General features: G+C 46.0%; 1 protein-coding gene across 3 annotated transcripts; it reads right to left on the bottom strand.

Annotated features, from left to right (window-relative positions):
* Positions 1 to 1,471: 1,471 nt before the first annotated feature.
* Positions 1,472 to 23,883, bottom strand: ALMS1 (ALMS1 centrosome and basal body associated protein). 3 transcript variants are annotated; one of them, XM_061351905.1, is made up of 9 exons: positions 23,737 to 23,883; positions 18,060 to 19,237; positions 15,497 to 15,608; positions 14,133 to 14,387; positions 12,250 to 12,494; positions 10,899 to 11,082; positions 10,636 to 10,699; positions 7,918 to 8,017; positions 1,472 to 1,733 (listed from the first exon to the last, which is right to left on the bottom strand). In XM_061351905.1, the coding sequence occupies exons 1-9, from the start codon at positions 23,831 to 23,833 to the stop codon at positions 1,689 to 1,691; spliced, it is 2,280 nt and encodes a 759-aa protein (XP_061207889.1). In that variant the 5' UTR covers positions 23,834 to 23,883; the 3' UTR covers positions 1,472 to 1,688. The 3 variants fall into 3 exon arrangements, with proteins under 3 accessions (XP_061207889.1, XP_061207890.1, XP_061207891.1); XM_061351906.1 differs by having other exon boundaries at positions 14,265 to 14,387; XM_061351907.1 differs by having other exon boundaries at positions 18,270 to 19,237.
* Between the last annotated feature and the right edge of the window lie 359 nt (positions 23,884 to 24,242).

The following is a 24,242-nucleotide window of genomic DNA, read 5'->3' as shown; positions in this document are numbered from 1 at the left end:
ACTCAGTGAGGCAAGATGTTGTCAGGACTCCAAGACAACTGGATTTCTTGAAGCAAGGAAAGAGTCTGTTCATATGGATATCAGAGAATCTGCAGGAGAAATCTCAGCACCACCAGGTTTTAGCACCTTCTGCTTCAGCAGGGCTGCTTTCGAGCCCCAAAATTGCCTCTGAAAGGCAAAGCATTGACCTGCATCCAAAGGACAAGAGAGTGGAAGGAGCACAGCTTGAGAAGAGGTTTGAGAAGACATAAGCCATTCCCTGAGCTGATCTATCACAGCCATGTGATGCTGTATTAGTTATAAGCTCCACTTTCAACTTCAGATTTCTAAGACCAGAGCAGCTATGGCTTTCTGATAGTTAAATCATGGGCTTGTGGTAGGTGGGGGTTTTGCACTCCCATATAAAATATGAATCTTACACTTGACTCTGGGCTGGAATATAAGAGCGGCTTTAATACCACGTGGCACCACCAGCACAGGCCACAGTTCAAACACTACTCTGCCAAATCATTGTCTAGTATAATCTAGTGTAGTACTATTAATCTTTAAGGGAATCATATTATTTCCCATCATTTAAAGACTTGATGCCTTACATCCCAATGTGAATGATAGGTGATGGGCAGAGCTGGATCATAGCCACTGCTGTTTGCCAAGGGGTGAAACAAGCAGCTCTGTGACATCCTTAGTGAACATAAGATCAAACTCTCCGAGCTGTGCCTCCCCCTGAGCAGAACTGGGTGCACCACTGGTTACAGCTGCTCCCTGAAGCGAACTGCAGTGCACATGTGAAGTACAGAAAATAGGAAACCACTGCTCGCACCCACTTGGTTCTCCTCAGATGTCTTTTCCTGTTTATACATCAGATGTAGCCATTGTGATAAGCAACTGAAAGTGAGACTTCAGGCTGCTGTCACCGAGAAGCACAATCTTTATATATCATCTTTTGCCCCTGAGATGCTAGTTAAGGGTACAAGAAGAATACTGCTAGAATGCAAACACGGAATGAGCAAAGGGGACTCTCCCAGGCGAGGTTTAAAGCTCCCCATCATCAAACGTATTCTCTGATCAGACCCTCCTGGTTCATACAGAAAGACAGAAAACCAAGTGAAAGGGCAGTGAAGTCCTGAACCTTCCACCCTTTCAGTTTCATGTCCCCTTTAAACAGCCATTACAGTTACCTTTAAGCTTTTCTTCAGAGTAAGAGGTGGTCCCATCCCAGATGTTGCCCATATGACCGCAAAGATACATTCATGATCGCTGCAATGACTGCTACAAAGAGATCTGTTGTTTATTTAAGGGGCTTTTCAGTACAAAACATGACAAGTGTGTTTTCTACATTGAGAGAGGAAATAAAAACCCTACAAAGCTGTGAAAACCAATTTGAAATAAATATGTATAAAACTGCTTTACAATCAGTTATAAACACATTGTGAGCCGAGTAGTTTCAAACTGTTCACTCCCGAAGTGCACATCACTATAAAAACAGTCCTTTATTTTAAAACCTGCCATTCATATAAAATCACTGATTCTTTGCTACAGAGAGATGATATTAGTACAAAACCACCACAACTGAATACCACACAGCATCCTCTGCACACGTATTTACTGCTTTATCTCTGGCACATCACAATCTCCCGCCTGCTGCAAGGTTACCAAGCAGCACACAACTTCATTTGAAGAGATCTCTATCAGTTCCAAGGCACCTTCCTCCCCAAGACACGGTTGGTGATCTTCTGCAAGATAAAACCAAAGTGAGAGATGAGTATTAATCCTCTAAGCATTAAAACCAATGCACATGATGTTGTCTGAAGAAGGTATCAGTGTCAGATGGTGAGAAACAAGTCTCAAAAGTCAGAACACACCCTGACACTTGCTGACAGACTCTTCCCCTCAGTAACCCTAATGCATTGTTTTGCCTTTCACTACTTCAGCTGCTCTAAGGTCTCCCCTTCAGGAGCCTTCTCTTCTCCAGGCTGCCCCAGCCCAGCTCTCTCAGCCTGGCTCCAGAGCAGAGCTGCTCCAGCCCTCGCAGCATCTCCATGGCCTCCTCTGGCCTCGCTCCAACAGCTCCACGTCCCTCTTGTGCTGCTGCCCCAGAGCTGGATCAGGGCTGCAGGGGGGGTCTCCCCAGAGCACAGCAGAGGGGCAGGATCCCCTCCCTGAGCTGCTGCTCTCACTCTGGGGGTGTACCCAGCACAGGGGGGGGTTCTGGGCTCAAGCGCTCACTGAAGCTAGGTCATGGGGAGCTTCTCCTCACCCAGCACCCCCAATACTTCTCCTCAGGGCTGCTCCATCCCTCAACCTGTTTGTGCTTGGGATTGCCCCCACCCAAGGGCAGGACCTTGCACTTGGCCTGGCTGAAGTCCACAACATCATTCCGTTAGCTCAGCCCACAGCTCAGTGATGTTTTGAAACACAGAATACATGTAACATGGTTTTAGGGAAGTGAAAGATAAAGTAAGAGCATTGGGTAACTCATACATTACTCACAGCTTCGGGAATCACAGCCACTATCTGACGGGACCTTTTGCATCACAGAGATGAATGCAACAGGCAGCTGAGCTTTTCTATACACACCCACATGCAGAGCATGCAGTGTGTATATAGTACATACACATTGTCTATAGACACACAAACTGCGGTATGGAATCTGTCCCCAGTACTTCACAAAGGCTCAAAAGGGCTCAAACCCCTCCATGCCACAAAACCTCCCATCAGTCCTTCTAGCTCATAAGCTCCTTTGCAATCTAATAAGCAAACCTGCTAGAATCAGATTCTATCTCGCCCCTTTCCCCTCCAGGAAGCCACTACAGATCAGTAAACCCCAACGTGTTGCTGACAGGAGGGAACGTGTAGCCAAGGGGATGAAAAACAAACATTGACATGAAGAAGCACTGTAAAACAGGAAGCAGAACTCAATTCAGCTCCACGCCTCTAGAAGCCTGGGCTTTTCCCTTTGGGGTAGTGACACCTTGTGGCTCCAGTCTAGAATAGGCTCTAAAGGATAGCCATGATTGGGGTTAACGTTGCCGAACGCTCGTATCTTAGGGTTTTAAGGGGTAAAGGCAAGCACAGAACTTTGCTATCTCCTTTATGGTGTTCTCTCCCATGCTCCCTATTTACAAAACTGACAAACTCACTGAATCTAATGGAAAAGGCTCAGGAATGGCACAAGGGCTCAGATCCTCCTTTACTAAGGCAGAGAAACATCCCCACCTCCCCTGCTGTTTCATCAGTGCTCCTCTGCCAGGTATGAAGGTTTTCACAGCAGAAAGCCACCCAAACAAATGTGAGTGCAGCCTCAAGCACTCCAGCACAGGATGTCTGAGCACACACTTTTACAGCAGTTCAACCTGCTAAACTGCACTCTGGAGTGCCTGGGACACAAGTACATCCTTTCCCCATCATGGAGATGGGAAAGCACTCATAGATTCATGGAATGGTTTGGGTTGGAAGGGATGATCCAGTTCCAACCCCCTGCCACAGAGAAGTGATGCGTGGATGGACTCCACAACTCGCTGAAGTTATAAAGTAGGTATGCTTTATTCAGCGCTGAGGCACATGGGGGATAGCTCCTCCAAAAACATGCACCCCTCAGCATCATTTCCCCTTTGCATTTATCCTCCAAAGTTATATATATGCACTGCTCTCGTGAGACCTCACTTGGAGCATTGTGTGCAGTTCTGGTGTCCTCAACATAAAAAGGACATGGAACTGTTGGAACAAGTCCAGAGGAGGCCACGAGGATGATCAGGGGCTGGAGCAGCTCCTGTATGAAGACAGGCTGAGAAAGTTGGGGCTGTTCAGCCTGGAGAAGAGAAGGCTGCGTGGAGACCTCAGAGCAGCCTTCCAGTATCTGAAGGGGGCCTATAGGGATGCTGGGGAGGGACTCTTCATTAGGGACTGTAGTGACAGGACAAGGGGTAATGGGTTAAAACTGAAACAGGGGAAGTTTAGATTGGATATAAGGAGGAAATTCTTTCCTGTGAGCGTGGTGAGGCACTGGAATGGGTACAGGCACTCCCTGGGTACAGGGAGGCTGTGAATGCTCCATCCCTGGCAGTGTTCAAGGCCAGGTTGGACGAGGCCTTTGGTGCCATGGTTTAGTGCGAGGTGTCCCTGCCCAAAGCAGGGGGGTTGGAATTGGATGATCTTAAGGCCCTTTCCAACCCAAACTGTTCTATGATTCTATGAGGTTGCACAACACGCTTATACATATTTATGTGCTATCCCCGCTTTGTAGTATAATGAGTTAAGAAGTCCTTTGCGCCTGCGCAGTGCCTCCTGGTGGTCGTGGGTGAGGGTCTCAAGATGAAGTAAATGAGTCTTCCTCGAGCCTGAACTTTTCACCCCTAGTCACTACACATGCTCCCTGGAGGCTTGGTCATTGCCCAAACCACAGAGCCAACTTCAGCTGGCCTAGGTGTCCAAAGGACGGGAATCAAGTCATGGTCCCTACCTCTTAACAACAGCCATGTCCTTACATCTTGTTCTAGCATATATGGCGAGTACAATAAGCATGAACATTGTTAAGCAAGTGGCTTGATCTACCCCCATGTACATTGCAAGTATGATAAGCATGAGCAAGCAACAACGCTTAAGCAAGTAGCTTGACCTTTCCCCCTGTACATCGGTTAACCCTTTGCATCAGAAGTTTCAGTAAGGACAGTTCATGCCACTAAGCACTGACCTGAGAGTGAAAGACAGGAGTAGTGAGAGTCAGAGAACATAAGTAATGAGATTCAGAATACGCCAAATGATCTTGGAAGATGCTGTCCCCTGCTAGGTTTGGATGAGGCACAAGGCTTCCTCTAGGTGACTGCAATTAAAACAGCAGCCAGATATAGCCCAGAGGATGGACTTGCTGTTCTACATCAGCAGTTCACCAACTTGCCACTGAGAGATACTCAGCTCACAGTTTGGGTACAGCACTACACATCATTACAATGACACCGCCCTGGAATACATGCTTTTATCCAGCTTTTGTACCAGCTGTTTTCTTCTCCTAAGAGTCTGTGTCATCTTTGGAATCATTCCACAAAATCTGTGGCGCTTTCTTTCCTGCACAATCAGATCTGCTTCAAAACTGATGCTCTCAGCAACACATTAACCAAATTCTAAGCAGCCCATTCACTGCATTTACAGCTACTCACTACAACTATTCTGCATCAGACAAAGGGATTACAATATTTACTGCACTGAATCAACAGCCCTCTTCCAATCAAAACCATACTTACACACAAAACTCCTGATTCCAGCTGACTATGCTACTTCAAGTCAATGCCTGCCAGCATTCATTAACCCTTAAGACTTTACAGCATCTGAGATTCTCAGACTAGTAAAAAAACCACCTCCTGAATACGCCCTGCAGAAGCATAGCATCAAAATCAAGTCATTCTAGTGGTAAATGCTCATAATTGGATTAGGTATTCTGGATAATGCATTGTGTTACAATCCCTGGCTTTACAAATCCAATTTGTTCCCAACAAGTAACTAACCCCATTATCCCAGCTGTGGCAGGACATCTCAGCCAGGAAAGCGCTGCAATGGTAAAAATGAAGTGCAGCTTAAGATCCAAAGGAAAAAGAAATCAGATTTGGTTTTTAATGTCTGTCCTTTAACCACTAAGGTTTATAATGCAGTTTACTGCATGCTACAAGGCCACATTTTATGGTGCATGGGTTAGTTAAAAAGCCAGAAGATAAGTCAGGTTAAAACCTCAGTGTGTGCATTGCAAACCCTTGTTTCTCATCTTTAGGTCATTAACAAAAGTCATAAGGGAAAGCTTAAGCATATGGATGCCTGGAACAGCTCAAAAAGTGATACACTGGTGAGCTCTGGAGATGCACTTCTCAGAAGGAACAAATGGGCCTCCTCTGTTTTATCAGGGCACTTGTCACATCACTGTGTATAAAGGGATACTGCTTGATAAACAGAAGTAGTAGATAAAGAGATGTGTGAGGACGCAGGGACAGAAGATTCTTCCTTGATATTGGATGTGCTTAACCCCCATGAGTCTCTAGCACGGGGTTCTTCAATCCTTCTGCCATTAATCAGACACAAAGACACAAAGCACGTGTTCCACAGCCTGGACAACCAGGGAGGAAGAGCAGCAGCAGCAGTTTAGCTGGGACAGAAGCAGGGCTCTCTCTGCTTCATCGGCAGTACGAGGCAGGATTCAGCAGAGTTCAGGAGTAACACAGCAAAATGGGCCCTGCTCTTTGCTTCTCCTGCTCCCAAAAACCCTGGAGTGCTCACCCCACACCTTTGCTCTGCTGCTGGTTGTGGGGTGAGGCCCCAGTATAGAGATTACCCTGGAACTGCTGGGTGTTTGTGGTTCAAGATTAGCCACACCATGCTGAGCTAAACTGGTTTATTCTACACTTGCCAGGCAGAGTGCCTTGGCTGACTGGTGCCAGTGTGGTAAGATCACACCACGAGCTGCATGCACACTTAATGGTGACATCCACAGGCCCCAGAGTTAACAAATTCCCACCAGGACTGGCAGTTCCCCACTGGATCAGAATTAGGAATGACAGCTCAGGCTTTGTTAGCCATGGCTATGAAGTTAGCTGTTCAACATCTCTGTCGCTGACATAGGCAGTGGGATTGAGTGTGCCCTCAGCAAGTTTGCCAATGGCACCAAGCTGTGTGGTTCGGTTGATCCGCTGGAGGGAAGGAATGCCATCCAGAGGGACCTTGACACGCTTGTGAGGTGGGCTGATGCCAACCTCATGAAGTTTAACCATGCCAAGCGCAAGGTCCTACACCTGGGTTGGAGCAATCCCAGGCACAGCTGCAGGCTGGGCAGAGAAGAGATTCAGAGCAGCCCAAGGAGAAGGACTTGGGGGTGCTGGTCGATGAGAAAATGAACATGAGCCAGCTTCAGTGTGCGCTTGCAGCCCAGAAAGCAACCGTATCCTGGGCTGCATCCAAAGGAGTGCGACCAGCAGGTCAAAGGAGGTGATCCTGTCCCTCTACTCTGCTCTCTTGAGACCTCACCTGGAGCATTGTGTGCAGTTCTGGTGTCCTCAACATAAAAAGGACAAGGAACTGTTAGAGCAAGCCCAGAGGAGGCCACGAGGATGATCAGGGGACTGGAGCACCTCCTGTATGAAGACAGGCTGAGAAAGTTGGGGCTGTTCAGCCTGGAGAAGAGAAGGCTGCATGGAGACCTCAGAGCAGCTTCCAGTATCTGAAGGGGGCCTATAGGGATGCTGGGGATGGAGTCTTCATTAGGGACTGTAGTGACAGGACAAGGGGTAATGGGTTCAAACCGAAACAGGGGAAGTTTAGATTGGATATAAGGAAGAAGTTCTTTACTGTGAGTGTGCTGAGGCACTGGAATGGGTTGCCCAGGGAGGCTGTGAATGCTCCATCCCTGGCAGTGTTCAAGGCCAGGCCGGACAAAGCCCTGGGTGCCATGGTTTAGTGTGAGGTGTCCCTGCCCATGGCAGGGGGGTTGGAGCTGGATGATCTGGTCCTTACGAATCCTAAGTATTTTATTTTATTCTAATTGTGCTCTTGCTATAGGTGGATTTAGCTTACACCTAAGGGCAAAACCAGCAACCTTCAGTTCAAGGAAGCATGATCCTTCTTTAAACACGCTCTATCATCCCTCTGTGCTGCCCTCCAGACTCTCCACCTGACCTTCTTTGTACCCTTTAATCAGGACCAGGCTTCCTTGTCTTTTCTCCATACACCCTGTGTATGGAAAGGATTACAGGGGGATTTTATGTTCCAAGTTGTGTTAAGCTTGACTGCTTTGACCCTGATTCAATGCCAACACATCCTAACCACCTAGAAGCTGCAAAGCAATACCACAGAATTGAGATGCAGTAAATAGCTCTATAATGTTTGTGAACTGAAAATAAGGTCTAGAATGCTCCAGTGTAAATACTTGAGCAGAACACCTACTGTCTTGTAGAGCTGGGCCTTCAGGCGATAGGAGTTGTATTCCTTTTTCCTCTTCTCTTCCTCTCGCTTCTTCTGCACCTCCGGCAGCTGCTCATAGATCCTGCAGTGTGAAAAGGACAAAAATAGTGACTTTAAAGGAACTTTTTGATATATATATACATATATGTATGTATAAATTAAACCAGCCTCTGGTTTATCATCATATTCTGTTGTAGGTTCTTGATCACCCACATCATAGAAATATTCATTTGAGGGTTTAACTAGTGTCACACAGGGAAAATCATGGAATGGTTTAGGTTGGAAGAGACCTTAAAGCTCTTCCAGCTCCAACCCCTGCCACGAGCAGGGACACCTTCCACTAGAGCAGCTTGCTCCACTGTGGAGTATGTAGCAGTTGTGATACTGGAAATTCCCACATCCCATAATGCCTTTCTATCACAAGTAGTACCTCCTAAAAGCAGCAAATAACACATGACAATGACCATATTGCTTGTATGATTACCCATGTAGAGCTCCTGTCTGCAGTACAGAGCAGCCCTTGCTTTGCGCCTGGTTATCCTGATCCTGAGCACCATGTTCATCCATCAATAGCAACATCATTATCACAATGCATAACCTGATTTTAGTTCTATTTTCAGTATTCAGCAGTGTTGCCCTGTTTAGGTGAAGGCTTTGTCTTTCCCAGCACTGAAATCCTCCCATTCCAGAGCCAAACAGCAAGGAATGCTTGGAGCCGACTGTCCCATCCCTAGCAGTGTTCAAGGCCAGGTTGGACACAGGGGCTTGGAGCAAGCTGCTCCAGTGGAATGGGTCCCTGCCCGTGGCAGGGGTTGGAACTGGATGGGCTTTAAGGCCCCTTCCAACGCAAACCATCCTATGATTCTATGAATAAAAGCTGTGTCATTCCAGTCTGTTTCATGGACTACCGCATGAAGAAGGGACCTGAGGGCGAGGATGGCACTGTATCGCCCCCACTGCCCTCCCCAAATCTTCCTTCAAGACCATAAAGCTTCCCTAATTTCATGGCAGTGGTTGCCAAGAAACATGCAGCTTTAAAAACACTGCGGTTTGCAGGAGGTGGAAATGAATGATGTCCAAAAATGTCAGTCCTGTAATATTTAAAGCAAGGCACATCTTATAATAACTCATTTCTTAAAGATGCTGCTTTGATAATAGGCAAATAGAACAAAAACCTCCAGCTTGTTCTGGACACAGTATTTGTGGTGTTGCTTTAATACCATCTCACCATTCCCTAAAGGCTTTCACCGCTCCAGGTGAAAAGGATCAAGATGAACCCCTTTCAACCCATCCCACCATAAGGATGTTTAGAGCAAGAAGCAGGCAATGCAGAACTGCAGTAAGTTAACTGAAACTTGTTTTCACTGCCTGTAGGTAATTTGCCATGAGAAATTCCATTTATACCCTCAGAGAGAACAAGGCAAAGCTTCTGCCCTCATTAGAGGTGTGTGGATTGCAGAAGAATGGTATAGAATAAATTACTTCTCAGCTCCAACTGAGAGCTGGAGCATGACAGCAGCACGAACAGAGAGCCACCAAGCGAGACTGCCTGAACCAGTCTCCATAGAAATCCTGCTCATTTGGGGTATTATGAAATCAGGGTTTCCTAAAATATACAAGTTCAGCTCCATCCACCTCACAGTCCAAGTGACCTGCACCTGAGTCCTTCTACTTCAGCTAAAGATGTGGAGGTTCCTTGGGGAACTGATGTATTTACCATAGTCACCACTTCTGCCAGCTCTCTATTGACATCCTATAAGTATATTTAAATGCCAAAGGCTATTGAAATAAAGCATCCTGGACTCTCCCATCATAAGGGTTTATTTTATATATTGTGAATCCCAATAGACAGGGTGCAACTGAAGTTAAGGGACTACTGGAGGTCACACAGTCCAACCTCCTGCTTGAAGCAGGGCTAACTCCCCATCTAGATAAGGTTCCTCAGGCCTCATCCCATCAACTTGACTGTTTCCAAGGATGCAGGCTCCACCGGCTCTGTGGGATTGTGGTCCAGCACACCACCACCCTCGTCAGGAAGAACTGATTTCCCTGTCTCCAATTAGAACTTCTCTTTACTGTAACACATCACCACTAGTACTTGTCCTATCACCATGTACCTCCAAGAATGGTCCTCCTCTGCCTTGCTCAATACCTCTTCTGGGAGGGAATCACTGCTGCCAGATCCTCACCTTCACCCTCCTCCTCCCCAGCCAAACTCTGCAGCTTCTCCCCACACACTTCTGATAAGATGCCTACATCTTGCAAGGAAAAAGCTAGAGTTACCCCTCAGACCAATTCTTGGACTTCAGATACAACTCATCCATCTCACTACCCAGATCACTTACCTATAGCATCATAGAAACACAGACTGGTTTGGGTTGGAAAGGACCTTAAGATTATCCAGTTTCAGCTCCTTGCCTTGGGCAGGGACACCTTTCACTAGAGCAGCTTGCTCCAAGCCTCATCCAACCTGGCCTTGAACACTGCCAGGGATGGGACAGCCACAGCTTCTATGGGCACCCTGTGCCAGTGCCTCAGCACCCTCACAGTAGGAATTTCTTCCTTATATCCAACCTAAATTTCCCCTGTTTCAGTTGGAACCCACTGCCCCTTGTCCTGTCACTACAGTCCCTGACGACTGACCAAACCAAACCAAAACTGATGAAGAGACCACCCAAACCAACACGTTCTTAACCTCACCGTTTAGATCTTTGAACCATTTCACTCCTTGGAATTGTTCTTCTCTTTCCTCTAATGAGAACACCTAAATGGAGAGTTTTGAGAGAGGAAAATGGTGAACAAACCTCACAAAGAACACTCCTGCAGGAATATGACTCCTGTAGAAGTTATGGATTCTTATAGTTAAGGAATGGTAATACTTTCATTTAAAATACACACACTTAAGTCTAATGCGGAAAGTCACTGGTTCCTGTAGAAGGTACAAAGCAGAAACATAGAGGTACCTCTGTCAGACAGCATGTTGCTTGCATTCCTGTAGCCCCTTCTTTTCTCTGGAGGGTTAAACAGCTCCTCCCGCTGGGACTGCAGCACGCTCTGTATCTTCCTCTCCTCCATGACAAGCTTCAGATGCTTCACACGCTCTCCAGAGCGGGAGATGAAGTCGGGGCGATGCACTGCAAGAGCCTCCTACGATGGCATGACACAAAACAAAGCCTCAAGTGGGCAGATGTCTCCCCAGAGCTGGATGATGTCTAACATCATCACCAAAGCATGGAACAAAGCCTATCAAAGTACTATCCTGTACAAAACACAATCAACTTGCAGCCCTAATGCTCGGTAGATCCTCAGAGACCTCCTTTAACAAACTCATTTTCTGGCTATTGACAAAGAGCTGACCAGAAAGAGAAAATGCTAAAATAATTAGCAAAAGGGACTCAAACATCCTCTCAAAAAAAACTCAAAAGTTAATCCCATAGGATAGGAGATTCAGTGACTTATTACAATCTCGCTTGTCTAAATCAGTGGCACATCAACATTAGCAATTTGGTTTGGATCAGAAGTGAACTTTTGAAAGCAATCTCCCCATATCTCTGTTTGCCACACTTCAATTTCCCTCATAGGGCAGTCTCTAAGCCCATTAACAGACCATAGAATGGTTTGGGTTGGAAGGGAGCTTAAAGCTCCTCCAGCTCCAACCCCTGCCACGGGCAGGGACCCCTTCCACTGGAGCAGCTTGCTCCAAGCCCCTGTGTCCAACCTGGCCTTGAGCACTGCCAGGGATGGGGCAGCCACAGCTTCTCTGGGCACCCTGTGCCAGCGTCTCAGCACCCTCACAGGGAAGAGCTTCTGCCTAAGAGCTCAGCTCAGTCTCCCCTCGGGCAGGTTCAAGCCATTCCCCTTGGCCTGGCCCTACAGGCCCTTGTCCCAATCCCCTCTCCAGCTTTCCTGCAGCCCCTTTAGGCACTGGAGCTGCTCTAAGGTCTCCCCTTCAGGAGCCTTCTCTTCTCCAGGCTGCCCCAGCCCAGCTCTCTCAGCCTGGCTCCAGAGCAGAGCTGCTCCAGCCCTCGCAGCATCTCCATGGCTCCAATAGCATATTCTGGAAAGCCATACTACCATTGGCAAAAAGGACTGATGAACTTCTTGGTTTTCCAATGAGTATAAATTATTTTAATGGTGAAATAATTAAAAAAGCATCATAGAATCACAGGATGGTTTGGGTTGGAAGAGACCTTAAAGCTCATCCAGTTCCAACCCATCTTGCAGGGGCAGGGATACCAAGTGTTTCCACAAGATTCAGCCTAACTCCTGAAATCCCACTGAGATCCCAGCAGCCTTCCAGTGCAGTGTCTTTACCTGCAGAGTAAGCTTCACATAGGGCCATGTGGACCTGTTCTCAGGGTCTCCTCCTGGAACTCTGGCCTGAACCATGTTGCTGTGCTGCTGCTCTTGCCAGTTCTTCTCCCGGAGAGGCTCTCTCCAAGGCTTTGTGCTGGTGAATGGCTCAAACCAAGACGGACCAGGACCAGCAAAGGAATTGGAATGGTTTTCTTTCCTAGATTCAGATTTCAAATCTCCTGCCCGGACAAACCATGAAATCCCTGTTGAAAGACCACAGAAGAGAATAAAGCTTTGCAGACAATACATGTGCTTATTTTCCACCCTCATCTATGGCCCTTTATGCCTGTGCTGCGTTTGGCTGGGGTACAATTAATTTCCTTCCCAGTAGTTGGTATGGAGCTGTGTGCTGGATTTGTGCTGGAAAGTGTTGATAACCCAGGGACGTTTTAGTTATTGCTGAGCAGCCTTACCCAGGGTCAAGGCCTTTTCTGTTCCTCACTCCACACCACCAGCAAGGAGGCTGGGGGGGCACAAAGACTTGGGAGGAAACACAGCCATGACCCAAGGGATATTCTAGATCATATCATGCTCAGCATATAAAGTTGGGGGAGGAAGGAGGAAGGGTGGGATGTTGGGAGTGATGTGGGTTGTCTTCCCAAGTCACCGTTATGGGTGATGGAGCCCTTCTGTCCTGAGGATGGCTGCACACCTGCCTGTGATGGGAAGTAATGAACACATTCCTTGGTTTGCTTTGCTTATTAAACTGTCTTTATTTCAACTGATGAGTTTTCTCACTTTTTAGATTCTCTCCCCATCCCACCAGGGGGCCAGTGAGCAAGTAGCTCTGTGGTACTTAAGCTATTAGCTGGGTTTAAACCACAACACGCAAGGTTTTAACTAAACCCAATCAGTGGCCTAACACTACACCGCCGTGAGTCCTTCAGTTTAACAACAGTGGGACTCTGTACTGGACAACTTGGGCAGTATGAAAAGAATTCCTTTGCCAAGTGCCAGAAAACCAGTGAGTCTTTACCAAACAGCACTGTGGGAAAGGCCAAAATGGTTTAGTTTGCAAGTCGCTCTCTATAGAAAAGCTGCTCATCAGCAATTAGACATCTATAAGAGCCTCTCTGTTGTCCTAAGCCCTATGGCTTTTTATAGGTGTTTGTGGAGATGAAATGCTTTACATCTTGTAAATGTTAAATACGTATGCAAGGATTAGATTACTCGCAGTTTACACACATAATGGGATTGGAATACATCCGCCTGTACTCCGTGTAGATATTCTAAGTGTACTAAATGAAACCAGTATGAAAGAGAATGATTTGTCCCTACACCAACAACGGTGATGACTAAGGAAAATATTTTTAAACATTTAATTATGACATTGTGAAAACTGACAGGAAATTTAAAAGGGGAAAGGAAAAAAAAAAAGCCAGGAGGAGGCTACAGCATCAGCCTGAAAACACAGCTCCAGCTGAAACAGGGGGATGAGGCTGGTTCTGGTACCACAGTCTTGCCTCAAGTACTCCTGAAAACGTACTTGTCCCTTGAAGCCTCAGGACAGGAAACAGTAAGTGACTACTCAGAGGTTAACAGAACCTTTTATAGCTTGCAAATCAAACTTAAGTACCTGCATGATTCCCATCTCACTCATCTTTCCTTATGTATTGCTCATTCTTTACTATTTTTACTGGCCAGGTGGCCTCTAACAGCTTGACTGAAAATACCATTATAATAATGTACCTGATATAGTGGTTTTGCTTAATATCATGGATTAAAACCAGAGTAAGGACTTACTGTACTAGGGACAGACTACTCTGTCTCACAGATCTTGCTGGTTGCTGTTGAGCTGTACAACCTTCCTAGTGTGCAGAGGAAGTGTATGTTGGACTGACCTTGTGGTAACTGCAGCCTGCTCCTTTTTGTCCTTTTCTCCATGAAAACATTGCCTGGCTCTCCCTTCTGCTTCCCCTTGCTCCCTCCTGCCTGCTGAGCTGTGACCACACCATCTGACTCTCCCAAATTACCATCAACACAGCGCCAGGGTTCCTGTGGCTGTTCTTTTGGCTGGTTTGATCTCGGGGTAGGAAAAGTCACCCCAACATCTCGAGTGTTTTTCTTGGTGGCGCTGCTGACGATCTCCAAGTCTCCTGTAGTTGAAAATGAAACAGAAACATCAGATACTAAGAAGCTCTTCCCTGTGAGGGTGCTGAGGCACTGGCACAGGGTGCCCAGAGAAGCTGTGGCTGCCCCATCCCTGGCAGTGTTCAAGGCCAGGTTGGACACAGGGGCTTGGAGCAAGCTGCTCCAGTGGAAGGGGTCCCTGCCCATGGCAGGGGGTTGGAACTGGATGAGCTTTAGGTCCCCTCCAATCTAAACTATTCTGTGACTCTATGAGTCAGCTTCAAATCTGCTGCAGAAAGACAAAGTGGGAGGTCAACATAGAGCTCTGTATTTTGGACAATGGAACTGCATTAGTTTAGCCAATGTGTCCCATCAAAACTGTGTTTTAGCTACAGAAGGTTGTTTTGCCCACAGCACTACAAATATTTAAGAGAAACACCACCACAAATATTTAACACAAGCATAGAAAGTGGAAAGGTGTCAACTAACATGGAAAATGTTGTAACACGATCTTGAAAACAAGCCATGAAAAGACTTTTCTGATTCAATCTGTATGCACATGGGGGAAAGGAAGCAGTAATAAATAACTAATGGATGTGTATGATGAATAGAACAAAGCTATTGCTCAATCTGATGATGGGATGTTGGTGTGTAAATGAAAGCAGTGAAGAAACTGGTAACTGCCACCAGAGAAACCCAAATGCAGCACTGCACCAGCCCAGGATCAGCTTATGTTTTAAATAGAATATAACAACTAAAATATCACCAAGAAGAATAAGAAACACTGCAGTTGCCTTCAGAAATAGCACATGCCCACAAATACATTCTGTGTGTAACAGATGCCTTGTGGAGAAAATAATATAGAAAACATACACTTGGTCCACCTTTGCTATTGAAATGGGTCAGGAGTTTGGGTTAATAAACTGCTAAGTGACAAAACTGGCTACTAGCAACAGCCCAAGGAATGAAATGAAATGGCTCATTCAGATTACAACACATCTTTCTCTAAAAGCATCTGAAGAACGGTATTTGTATGTACCCATCACCAGAAACATGCACCAGACTTTGGAGAACAGTTTCCAAAGAGATCAAAGGCAGAATCAAGTACAAAAAAGTCTAGAATTCAACAACTCACCTGCTTGGATACCTTTGTTGAGCATCCGCGTCCGCCGCTTGTTACTAAGAGCAGAGCTGGGTCCCCACATGCTGCTTATAGAAGTTGAGTCTGATGAAAGGGAGATGGCAGTCTAGAAAAACAACATGCAAGAGAACAGAAATTGATGGAATACCAACCAAAATGAACAGAAAGTGGGTTTTAAACAGCAAAAGGAAGTATAGAATCACAGAGTGGTTTGGGCTGGAAGGGACCTTAAAGCTCACCCAGTCTAAACCCCAGCCATCATGGGCAGGGACCCCTTCCACTGGAGCAGCTTGCTCCAAGCCCCGGTGTCCAACCTGGCCTTGAGCACTGCCAGGGATGGGGCAGCCACAGCTTCTATGGAACTGTTGAAACAAGTCCAGAGGAGGCCACGAGGATGATCAGGGGCTGGAGCACCTCCTGTATGAAGACAGGCTGAGCAAGTTGGGGCTGTTCAGCCAGGGGAAGAGAAGGCTGCGTGGAGACCTCAGAGCAGCTTCCAGTATCAGAAGGGGGGCTATAGGGATGCTGGGGAGGGACTCTTCATTAGGGACTGTAGTGACAGGACAAGGGGTAATGGGTTCAAACCGAAACAGGGGAAGTTTAGATTGGATATAAGGAAGAAGTTCTTTACTGCAAGGGTGGTGAGGCACTGGAATGGGTTGCCCAGGGAAGCTGTGAATGCTTCATCCCTGGCAGTGTTCAAGGCCAGGTTGGACAGAGCCTTGGGTGCCATGGTTTAGTGTGAGGTGTCCCTGACCATGGCAGGGGGGTTGGAACTGGGTGATCTTAAGGTCCTTTCCAACCCTAACTATTCTATGATTCTAAACCCATTACATGAAATTAGATTGTATGACATCGAATCACAGAACAGTTTGGGTTGGAAGGGATCTTCAAAGATCATCTAGTCCAACCCCCCTGCAATGAGCAGGGACATGTTTCAACTTCACAGCCATTTCACAAGGAACAAACTCTAAGGGTAATACCATACTAATCTAATCCAGAGGCTTTCTGGTTCTCTCTTTTAGAGTGGTTTATTAACAGCCATTAACTGTGAGTGCTGCCCCAGGCTCCAAACCCAACAGTGCAGCACAGCCCCACCTCTTCAACTCCACTGGATCTAGGCTCTAATTATGAAACAGATTAACTTTCTCATTCCTTGAGCACAGCAATTAGTATCCTGTTAGTAACTCATCACACAGAAATGAACAGAGGCTTTTTTGATTACCTTTTGATAGAACCTCTGCTAGCAGCACTTCAATGCCACACAGGGGTTTGTTTCAGCATTAAAAAGAGGCAATTTGTCCTCTCCTGCCCTGGTAAAGAACTGGGGTTTTAGTTTCAGATAACTATTGCAGCACTAGTAGAGTGCAGTAGACAGATGTAGTAGATCTGTGTCATTCAGAGAACAGAAGCAGATTTGAGTATGTGCTCAGCAAAAGGGAAAAAAAGAGTAGAAAGCATGGAAAAACACACCCAGCTAACCTATTTACATGCATATCAGCCTCAGAAATAAATATGAGCAGCCATTCAGTGCTGAATACAGACACAGAGATTCTATTTGGTCTCAAATATTCAGCACAGTGCTTTCAAAGCCCTTCAGCAGTTGAATAGCTCAACCTTTAGCTTTGTACCTGCTACCAGATGGCAGCCTGAAGAGTGCTTTAGAAATAACAGAAACTGGAATAGACAAAAATCCTTCTGGGATGATGGGTTCAGCATCTATAAATAAAGCAAGCTGTAACGGAGGTTTTGGGAAGCTGAGCTGACAATAGGCTGTCAGAAACTGAGCTCTAACATGCAGCATTTGCCTAAAGGAATGGTACAGTGGTCTCTGAGGAGAAGAGCTTTCACTGGAAGTAAACAGCAATCTTTAATCACACGTATTTGTAACTACAACTAAGTAACCATCGATTTCTGTCGAGCCAAGCATCACAGGAATCACCAACATCATAGAATCACAGAATGGTTTGGGTTGAAAGAAAGAACTGTGTTTAAGACAGTTGGGGCTGTTCAGCCTGGAGAAGAGAAGCTGCATGGGGACCTCAGAGCAGCTTCCAGTGTCTGAAGGAGGCTACAGGGATGCTGGAGAGGGGCTCTTTATCAGGGGCTGTAGTGACAGGACAAGGGGTGATGGGTTCAAACTGAAACACGGGAAGTTCAGGTTAGATATAAAGCAGAAGTTCTTTCCTCTGAGGGTGGTGAGGCACTGGCAGAGGGTGCCCAGAGAAGTGGTGAACGCTCCATCCCTGGCAGTGTGGCTAGCATAGTCTAGTGTGAGGTGTCCCTGCCCATGGGAGGGGATTGGAACTGGATGACCTTAAGCTCCTTTCCAACACAAACTATTCTAAGATTCTATAGTTTGACCTCAACTTCACTCCTGGGAAGGCAGAAACACTTATTTGGGCTACTTAAGACCAAAGACAGGAGGTTGTGATACCAACACCACTCTGGGAAGTTAAAATGATTCCCCAGATAAGCAAGTCTCCCACTGCACAACAGTTGAGAAGTTCCTGTAAAGATCAGTTCAAGTTGTCTTTAGGTCCATCTGACCACATACCTGCATCTCTTTCCTCTTCTTGTGCCTCTCAGAAGTCACCTTTGGATAATGCACACGCACTGCTTTGCCCTTGTCCCACTTTTCAGAGCGACTTCTCTGGTGGTTGATGGTATGATAAAGCTGGGAGAGCCTTGGGGACACCTCAACTCTTTCATGGCCAAAAGCCCTGATCAGCCTGGCAGTATCGATGGTGGAAATGGAGCTGCTCACCTCAGTCTGAGTGACAGTTTCCATCTCTGTTTGGGTCACTGTATCTGACTCTGAGGTGGTGGAAGTGATCGTGGTGCCATGATCTCCACTAAGCCTTGCCTCTGAGGAGATGTCGCTTGGAGTTCCCAAGTACTGCTGCTCCAAAATGTTCTTCATGTGGCAGATGATTTTCTCTCCTGACCTGTTTTTCCTCAGCTCAACAAAGCTATTTTTGTCATGGGTGATGCGTGGTCTCCCTTCAACATGTGTTGCATCAGGCTCAGAGGTACTTTCAGACATGCTTTTTTCTGGCACTCTTCTTTTCTCCTCTTCTCTTCCCTTCATTCCCTTCTCAGAAACACTCTTGTCAGATGCTGTTGGTACCAGTGTGTGCTTAAGGGGATTCTGAAGGACCCTGGCCAGTCGATCCAGGCGTTCCACCAGGGTCAGCTCACCATTACTCCTAGAACTATAGTGCTGGTGTCTCTTCTGGCACTCCAGGAACTTAACCCAGAGCTCATCTAAGCTACCATTGGAGTGGGTTCTCTGTCTCTGTGCCAGGTCTTTCTCCCCATCCTCACTGAGGTGAGTTGTTTGGCTACGTGGCAAAGGGTGAGTTCTAGCTGCTTTTTGTTCTGCTTCTTTTCTACTGCGGTGAAGGAGCTCCTTCCATGATGTTTCATTCCCCAAAGATGTGCTGATGTCTAGATCCTCATTCCTGCTGTTATCTGCTTCTGCAGTGAGTGGAAAAAATTCACTTTCACCATCTTTTTTATGATGAGCAGAGAAAACATAGTGAGGACGATGTGGTTTCCTCCTATTCTGCAGGACAGCACTTGAGGAAGGTCTGGCAGGTCCAGCACCACAACTGGCTTCTGATAGCTCACTGTTAGACAGGATGTAGCTCTCACAGGAGGGCACTGGAGGGTGAAGGTAGAACCGTGCAGATTTGGAGGCTTTATGAGTGGTTTTCACAGGCTCTGTGTGTTCTAGAAGAGAAGAAAACAATTGAATCTGTTTCTTTTCAGTGAAGCAAAGAGCAAATGGCAAATCTTAACCAGGCTGATTTTCATCCTAACAATTCCCAGTCACTTCAAAGGATAAAAGCAGGGATCACTGCACCCCTTCCCAAATGCAACAAACTTAGAAATGAAGTTTTGGCATTATTAGAAGTACATGAACAATATTTTATATCATTTGTAACATGGAATCTAAGAGAATATTCTATCCAAGTGAATCTGAAGGAGGAATCCAGTTATACCACAAGTAATTACCTTGACCAAAACTTGATCTGAGTCTTTACCTATGGGAACTCCTGAGAGGCAGCCACAAGTCATTCTGCCCCTTTTCAGACAAATGCCCATGGAGCACAATGTCCCCTAAGGCTACACCTGAACGTTCTCTCTCAACTAACTCAGTAAAGCACTATATAGAGAGTACAACCAATACCACTTCCTCCACAGCTCCTTGAACCATTTCAAGACAGCACATGCCAAGATCTACCCCTGCTTTGCTTGCAAGCTCAGAGGACACATCCTAGCTCAAAGTAGCTGTGAAATCCCCCCAGAATATACTATTATCTGAAATTACAAAGAAAATGCTATTATAAACTCATTTCTAGCAGATACACATGAAATCAGTATGCAGCATGTGCTAGCAGGAATGTACTCCTAAATAATTCTGAAATAGTTTCTAATATACCATTAAAAATCACATTTAAAAGGTAAAATGTGTTCTAAGTTATGTTTGTTGTATACTGGACTGAACCATATAGTGAACCATGCAGGTAGAAAGTAGAGATTATAGATGCTAGCACCACAAGGCCTTCCAAGTCTCTGTGCTTACTGAAAGACATCCCATGCCATTTTAGCCAAGTATGTGATTTAAAGATGCCTCAGAGAGTACTAGTAGCTTTAATATAAATTGAAAAGTTAGTACAAAGAACAGCCTATTTACTAATGGTAACAGCAGTGACAAGGTAACGGGAGCTGTCAGCAAGCGTGTACCAGGCTGCATTAATGGCAGAGATCATGCTCACGCTGGTTTTAATCCAGGTCTCCAACCTTCCTCCCAGGTTTGTTTTCCTGTTTGGACTTTTGCTGTTTGGTGTTAAACAGTCTTGTTTCCCTGACTGTCAGCCACTGATGACAACAGAACTGGAAAGCACCTTTTCATCTGAGACAGCTTTGCCACCGATTCAGCTGAAGGATGGCAAGCCCCACATGGAGCCTCCCCCCTATGCCAGAAGGAAAGGACCAACCTACCTCACCAGGAGCCACGGTTTTACAAAACCTCATTGCCACGTGGGAAAGTGATACAAGAAAAGCTCAGGAAGGGCTACAACTGAATGGATTCACACTGTTAATACTTCTCATAAACTGCCCTTTTACTTAATAACATCAGAACAGCACAAGAGGGACGTGGAGCTGTTGGAGCAGGTCCAGAGGAGGCCATGGAGATGCTGCGAGGGCTGCAGCAGCTCTGCTCTGGAGCCAGGCTGAGAGAGCTGGGCTGGGGCAGCCTGGAGAAGAGAAGGCTCCTGAAGGGGAGACCTCAGAGCAGCTCCAGTGCCTAAAGGGGCTGCAGGAAAGCTGGAGAGGGGCTTGGGACAAGGGCCTGTAGGGACAGGCCAAGGGGAATGGCTTGAACCTGCCCGAGGGGAGACTGAGCTGAGCTCTTAGGCAGAAGCTCTTCCCTGTGAGGGTGCTGAGGCGCTGGCACAGGGTGCCCAGAGAAGCTGTGGCTGCCCCATCCCTGGCAGTGCTCAAGGCCAGGTTGGACACAGGGGCTTGGAGCAAGCTGCTCCAGTGGAAGGGGTCCCTGCCCTGCAGGGGTTGGAGCTGGAGGAGCTTTAAGCTCCCTTCCAACCCAAACCAGCCTGGGATTCTATGATCAATTACTTGTTTCCTTATATTTCTAAACATCTTTTCCCTGTCCCACACAGAGACAGTCCAGTGTAATGCCAAGATCATGAAGAGCATAACCAGACCCTGCCTCACTAACCCTGAAACTGGAGGACTTTTTCTGCCCATACAAGGTCAATGTTTATATGCTGATGCAAGAAGATTCCTCTATGGCCTCCTGACAAATGAGCTCAGGCTTGGGAATACGATGCAGAATTTTTGCCATTTCTCTATTTTTTTTAACATTCCCAACAAAATGGAAGGAATGCAAAGAAGCAAAACATAAGTTTATAGAGAGAAACATTAAAATAAGCCCATAACTTGCATGATTTTAAGCTCTAGACCAGCTCTGTGGGTAGAGGTAATCTTTTATTAGACCATCTAAAAATACAGTTGAAGAAGTCAGGGAAGATTTCAGACATTCAAGTCTTCAGAAAGCTTCCTTAAAACTTCAACTGTAGTGGCCGCTTTAACAGAAGGTTCTTTCTACTCACAGTTCCTTTCCTGGCTGTGTCTTCAGACCATCACAGATACTGTAAAATTCTATTAGATGATTTTACATTAACACTTGTGGCCCCCTTTCTTTTTTACCCAGGCTATTCAGAGAGATGCATCCATTGATCTTTGCTCCAACATGATGTTTTGTTTGTTGCTGCAGATTCTTGTTGCATTTTAGTACCTTATTCCACTTATTTTATGCTTGGACTTGATGATCTTAAAGGTATTTTCTAACCTATCTGATTCTGTGATTTCTGTATCCTTGCATTTTGTAAGTGCTCACAGAGAATTATTTCTTCCATTAGAAAACCTAGGTTAAAACAATATTGTCTTCACTGTCACACTAATTGAACTGTTGGTCATGTGTACACTTACCAAAACAGTAAAATGAACATAAAATAATGAAGTTCAATGTGTCTTTTTCACATTATTTTCTGGAAACATTAACATCTTTCTGTTCTCAAGAGAAAAATCTTCAAAGAAAACCCCTTTTAAAGTGAAGAATTCAAACCATCAAAAGGAATCCCTATCAGTACATGTGTGGGGTGCCCTTACCTAAAGAGGTACCTGCTTTAAAAGGGCAACAACAGCCACACTGAGGCACTCAGTGAAAACCTGTTTTGTTCAATGTTCTCCAAATAAGTTTACATGATACTAAGAATAATAAATGGGCTCCCCAAACCCCTTCGTATGTGACTGCATACAAGAGAGCATGAACTCTGTAATTCAGAACCCATTATCCTGTTCATGTTTCAGTCCCATCCCTCAGTAAAGCCACAGTTGTATTATTACCTCCTCGTAATTTGCTCGCTGTTTACTACAGTGCATGCTGACAAATACTGGATCATGCCATAAACAGCTTCCCTGAAGAATCAATAACTGCATTTAGGAGAGGATCAATCCCTCAGCAATCTTCAGTTCACAGTTACCTCTGTCCAGGAACAAGAGGTAATTCTCAAACACAACAGTCCTCATCCCTACTCAGACTCAAGGAAGTTTATTGGCCACTTTCAATCCTGGAATGAGGCTCTGTACAAAAGAAGGAGCAATCAGGACTAATTATAGCTGCTGTCAGGACATACAGCATCCACATCGCCAGTTAGCTCAGTGTGATTTCATTCTGTCAGCATTCTCAACAAGTAAAGCCTTTAAGTAGGCTACTATAGTAGTGACTGTAACCTTCATCCATGAGGATTACCATCCAACGAGGTCAATGTAGTAAAGGAAGACAGAAACATCAGACAAATCAAATTAAAACTCAGCTAAATACATTACAGAGACACTTTACATGACATCACATCAGTGTATTTGTGGGCAAGAACACAACCCCAGTCCTGCAGGGCCAGGCCAAGGGGAATAGCTTGAACCTGCCCGAGGGGAGACTGAGCTGAGCTCTTAGGCAGAAGCTCTTCCCTGTGAGGGTGCTGAGGCGCTGGCACAGGGTGCCCAGAGAAGCTGTGGCTGCCCCATCCCTGGCAGTGTTCAAGGCCAGGTTGGACACAGGGGCTTGGAGCAAGCTGCTCCAGTGGAAGGGGTCCCTGCCTGTGGCAGGAGTTGGAGATGGATGGGATTTAAGGTCCCTTCCAACCCAAACCATCCCATGGTTCTGTGATTCAATACACAGACAAATCCTACCTATATCCTACAAATACAATAAACAAATCCTATCTATCCTAAAGAAATCCTATATCTACCCTATAAATAAGATAGACAAATCCTATATATATATATCCTAGTTTTATTTACCAGGGGATTCCTGTTATTTTCTAAAAAAAGCATCCTTTCTACACTTATTTTAAACAGATTTTGCACTTTACAACCCCCCAAAAAACAGCCAACACCCCACCAAACCCCAAAAATGTCTTATAAAGGCCACAGGAGTGCCTGCAAATACTAATGTCCAAATATTTGGGCAGTCAGGGAGAAGCAGAAAGATGGGGAAGAGAAAACGGAGTCACATTCAGCATCTTGAGGCTACTATCAGCATATCATGAGAACATAGTCATGGATGCTGAAATGTAATTCTTCTGCTCTACATTCTTTCATGTATATGAAAACACATGTAACATTAAACACACTTTAACTACCTAGGGGAGCATCTGGTGGCATCATCTGGTCTTCAGCCCAGGCCAACTTGGGCTTGGCCCTCTTACTGGAGATTCCTCCTTGATGGTTGAGAGCCATAGTGTCAGGATTATCAACCCTTAAACCAAGCACATTTGCCTGAATTCTTGGAGGAACTGTGAGTAAAAACAGGAAACAGGAAAAAGACATGGTCTAATAGAGCCTGTTATCCGAGTAGTAGCACCAGGATGTTCACCAGACAACAGTCGTGATCCCTTGTGAGCAGTTCTAATGAGTCATACAGAAGCAATGGGTATTGTGCCACATTGATTTACATGGACTTTGGTGACAACAGCTTGAACCTGCCAGAGGGGAGACTGAGCTGAGCTCTTAGGCAGAAGCTCTTCCCTGTGAGGGTGCTGAGGCGCTGGCACAGGGTGCCCAGAGAAGCTGTGGCTGCCCCATCCCTGGCAGTGTTCAAGGCCAGGTTGGACACAGGGGCTTGGAGCAAGCTGCTCCAGTGGAAGGG

Source organism: Neopsephotus bourkii, unplaced genomic scaffold (genome assembly GCF_033783945.1).
Source record: "Neopsephotus bourkii isolate Nb327-2 ecotype Australia unplaced genomic scaffold, CSIRO-AGI_Nbou_v1 NB_616, whole genome shotgun sequence".
NCBI classification, from domain to species: Eukaryota; Metazoa; Chordata; class Aves; order Psittaciformes; family Psittacidae; genus Neopsephotus; species Neopsephotus bourkii.
This window is presented reverse-complemented; position numbering and strand designations above follow the sequence as displayed.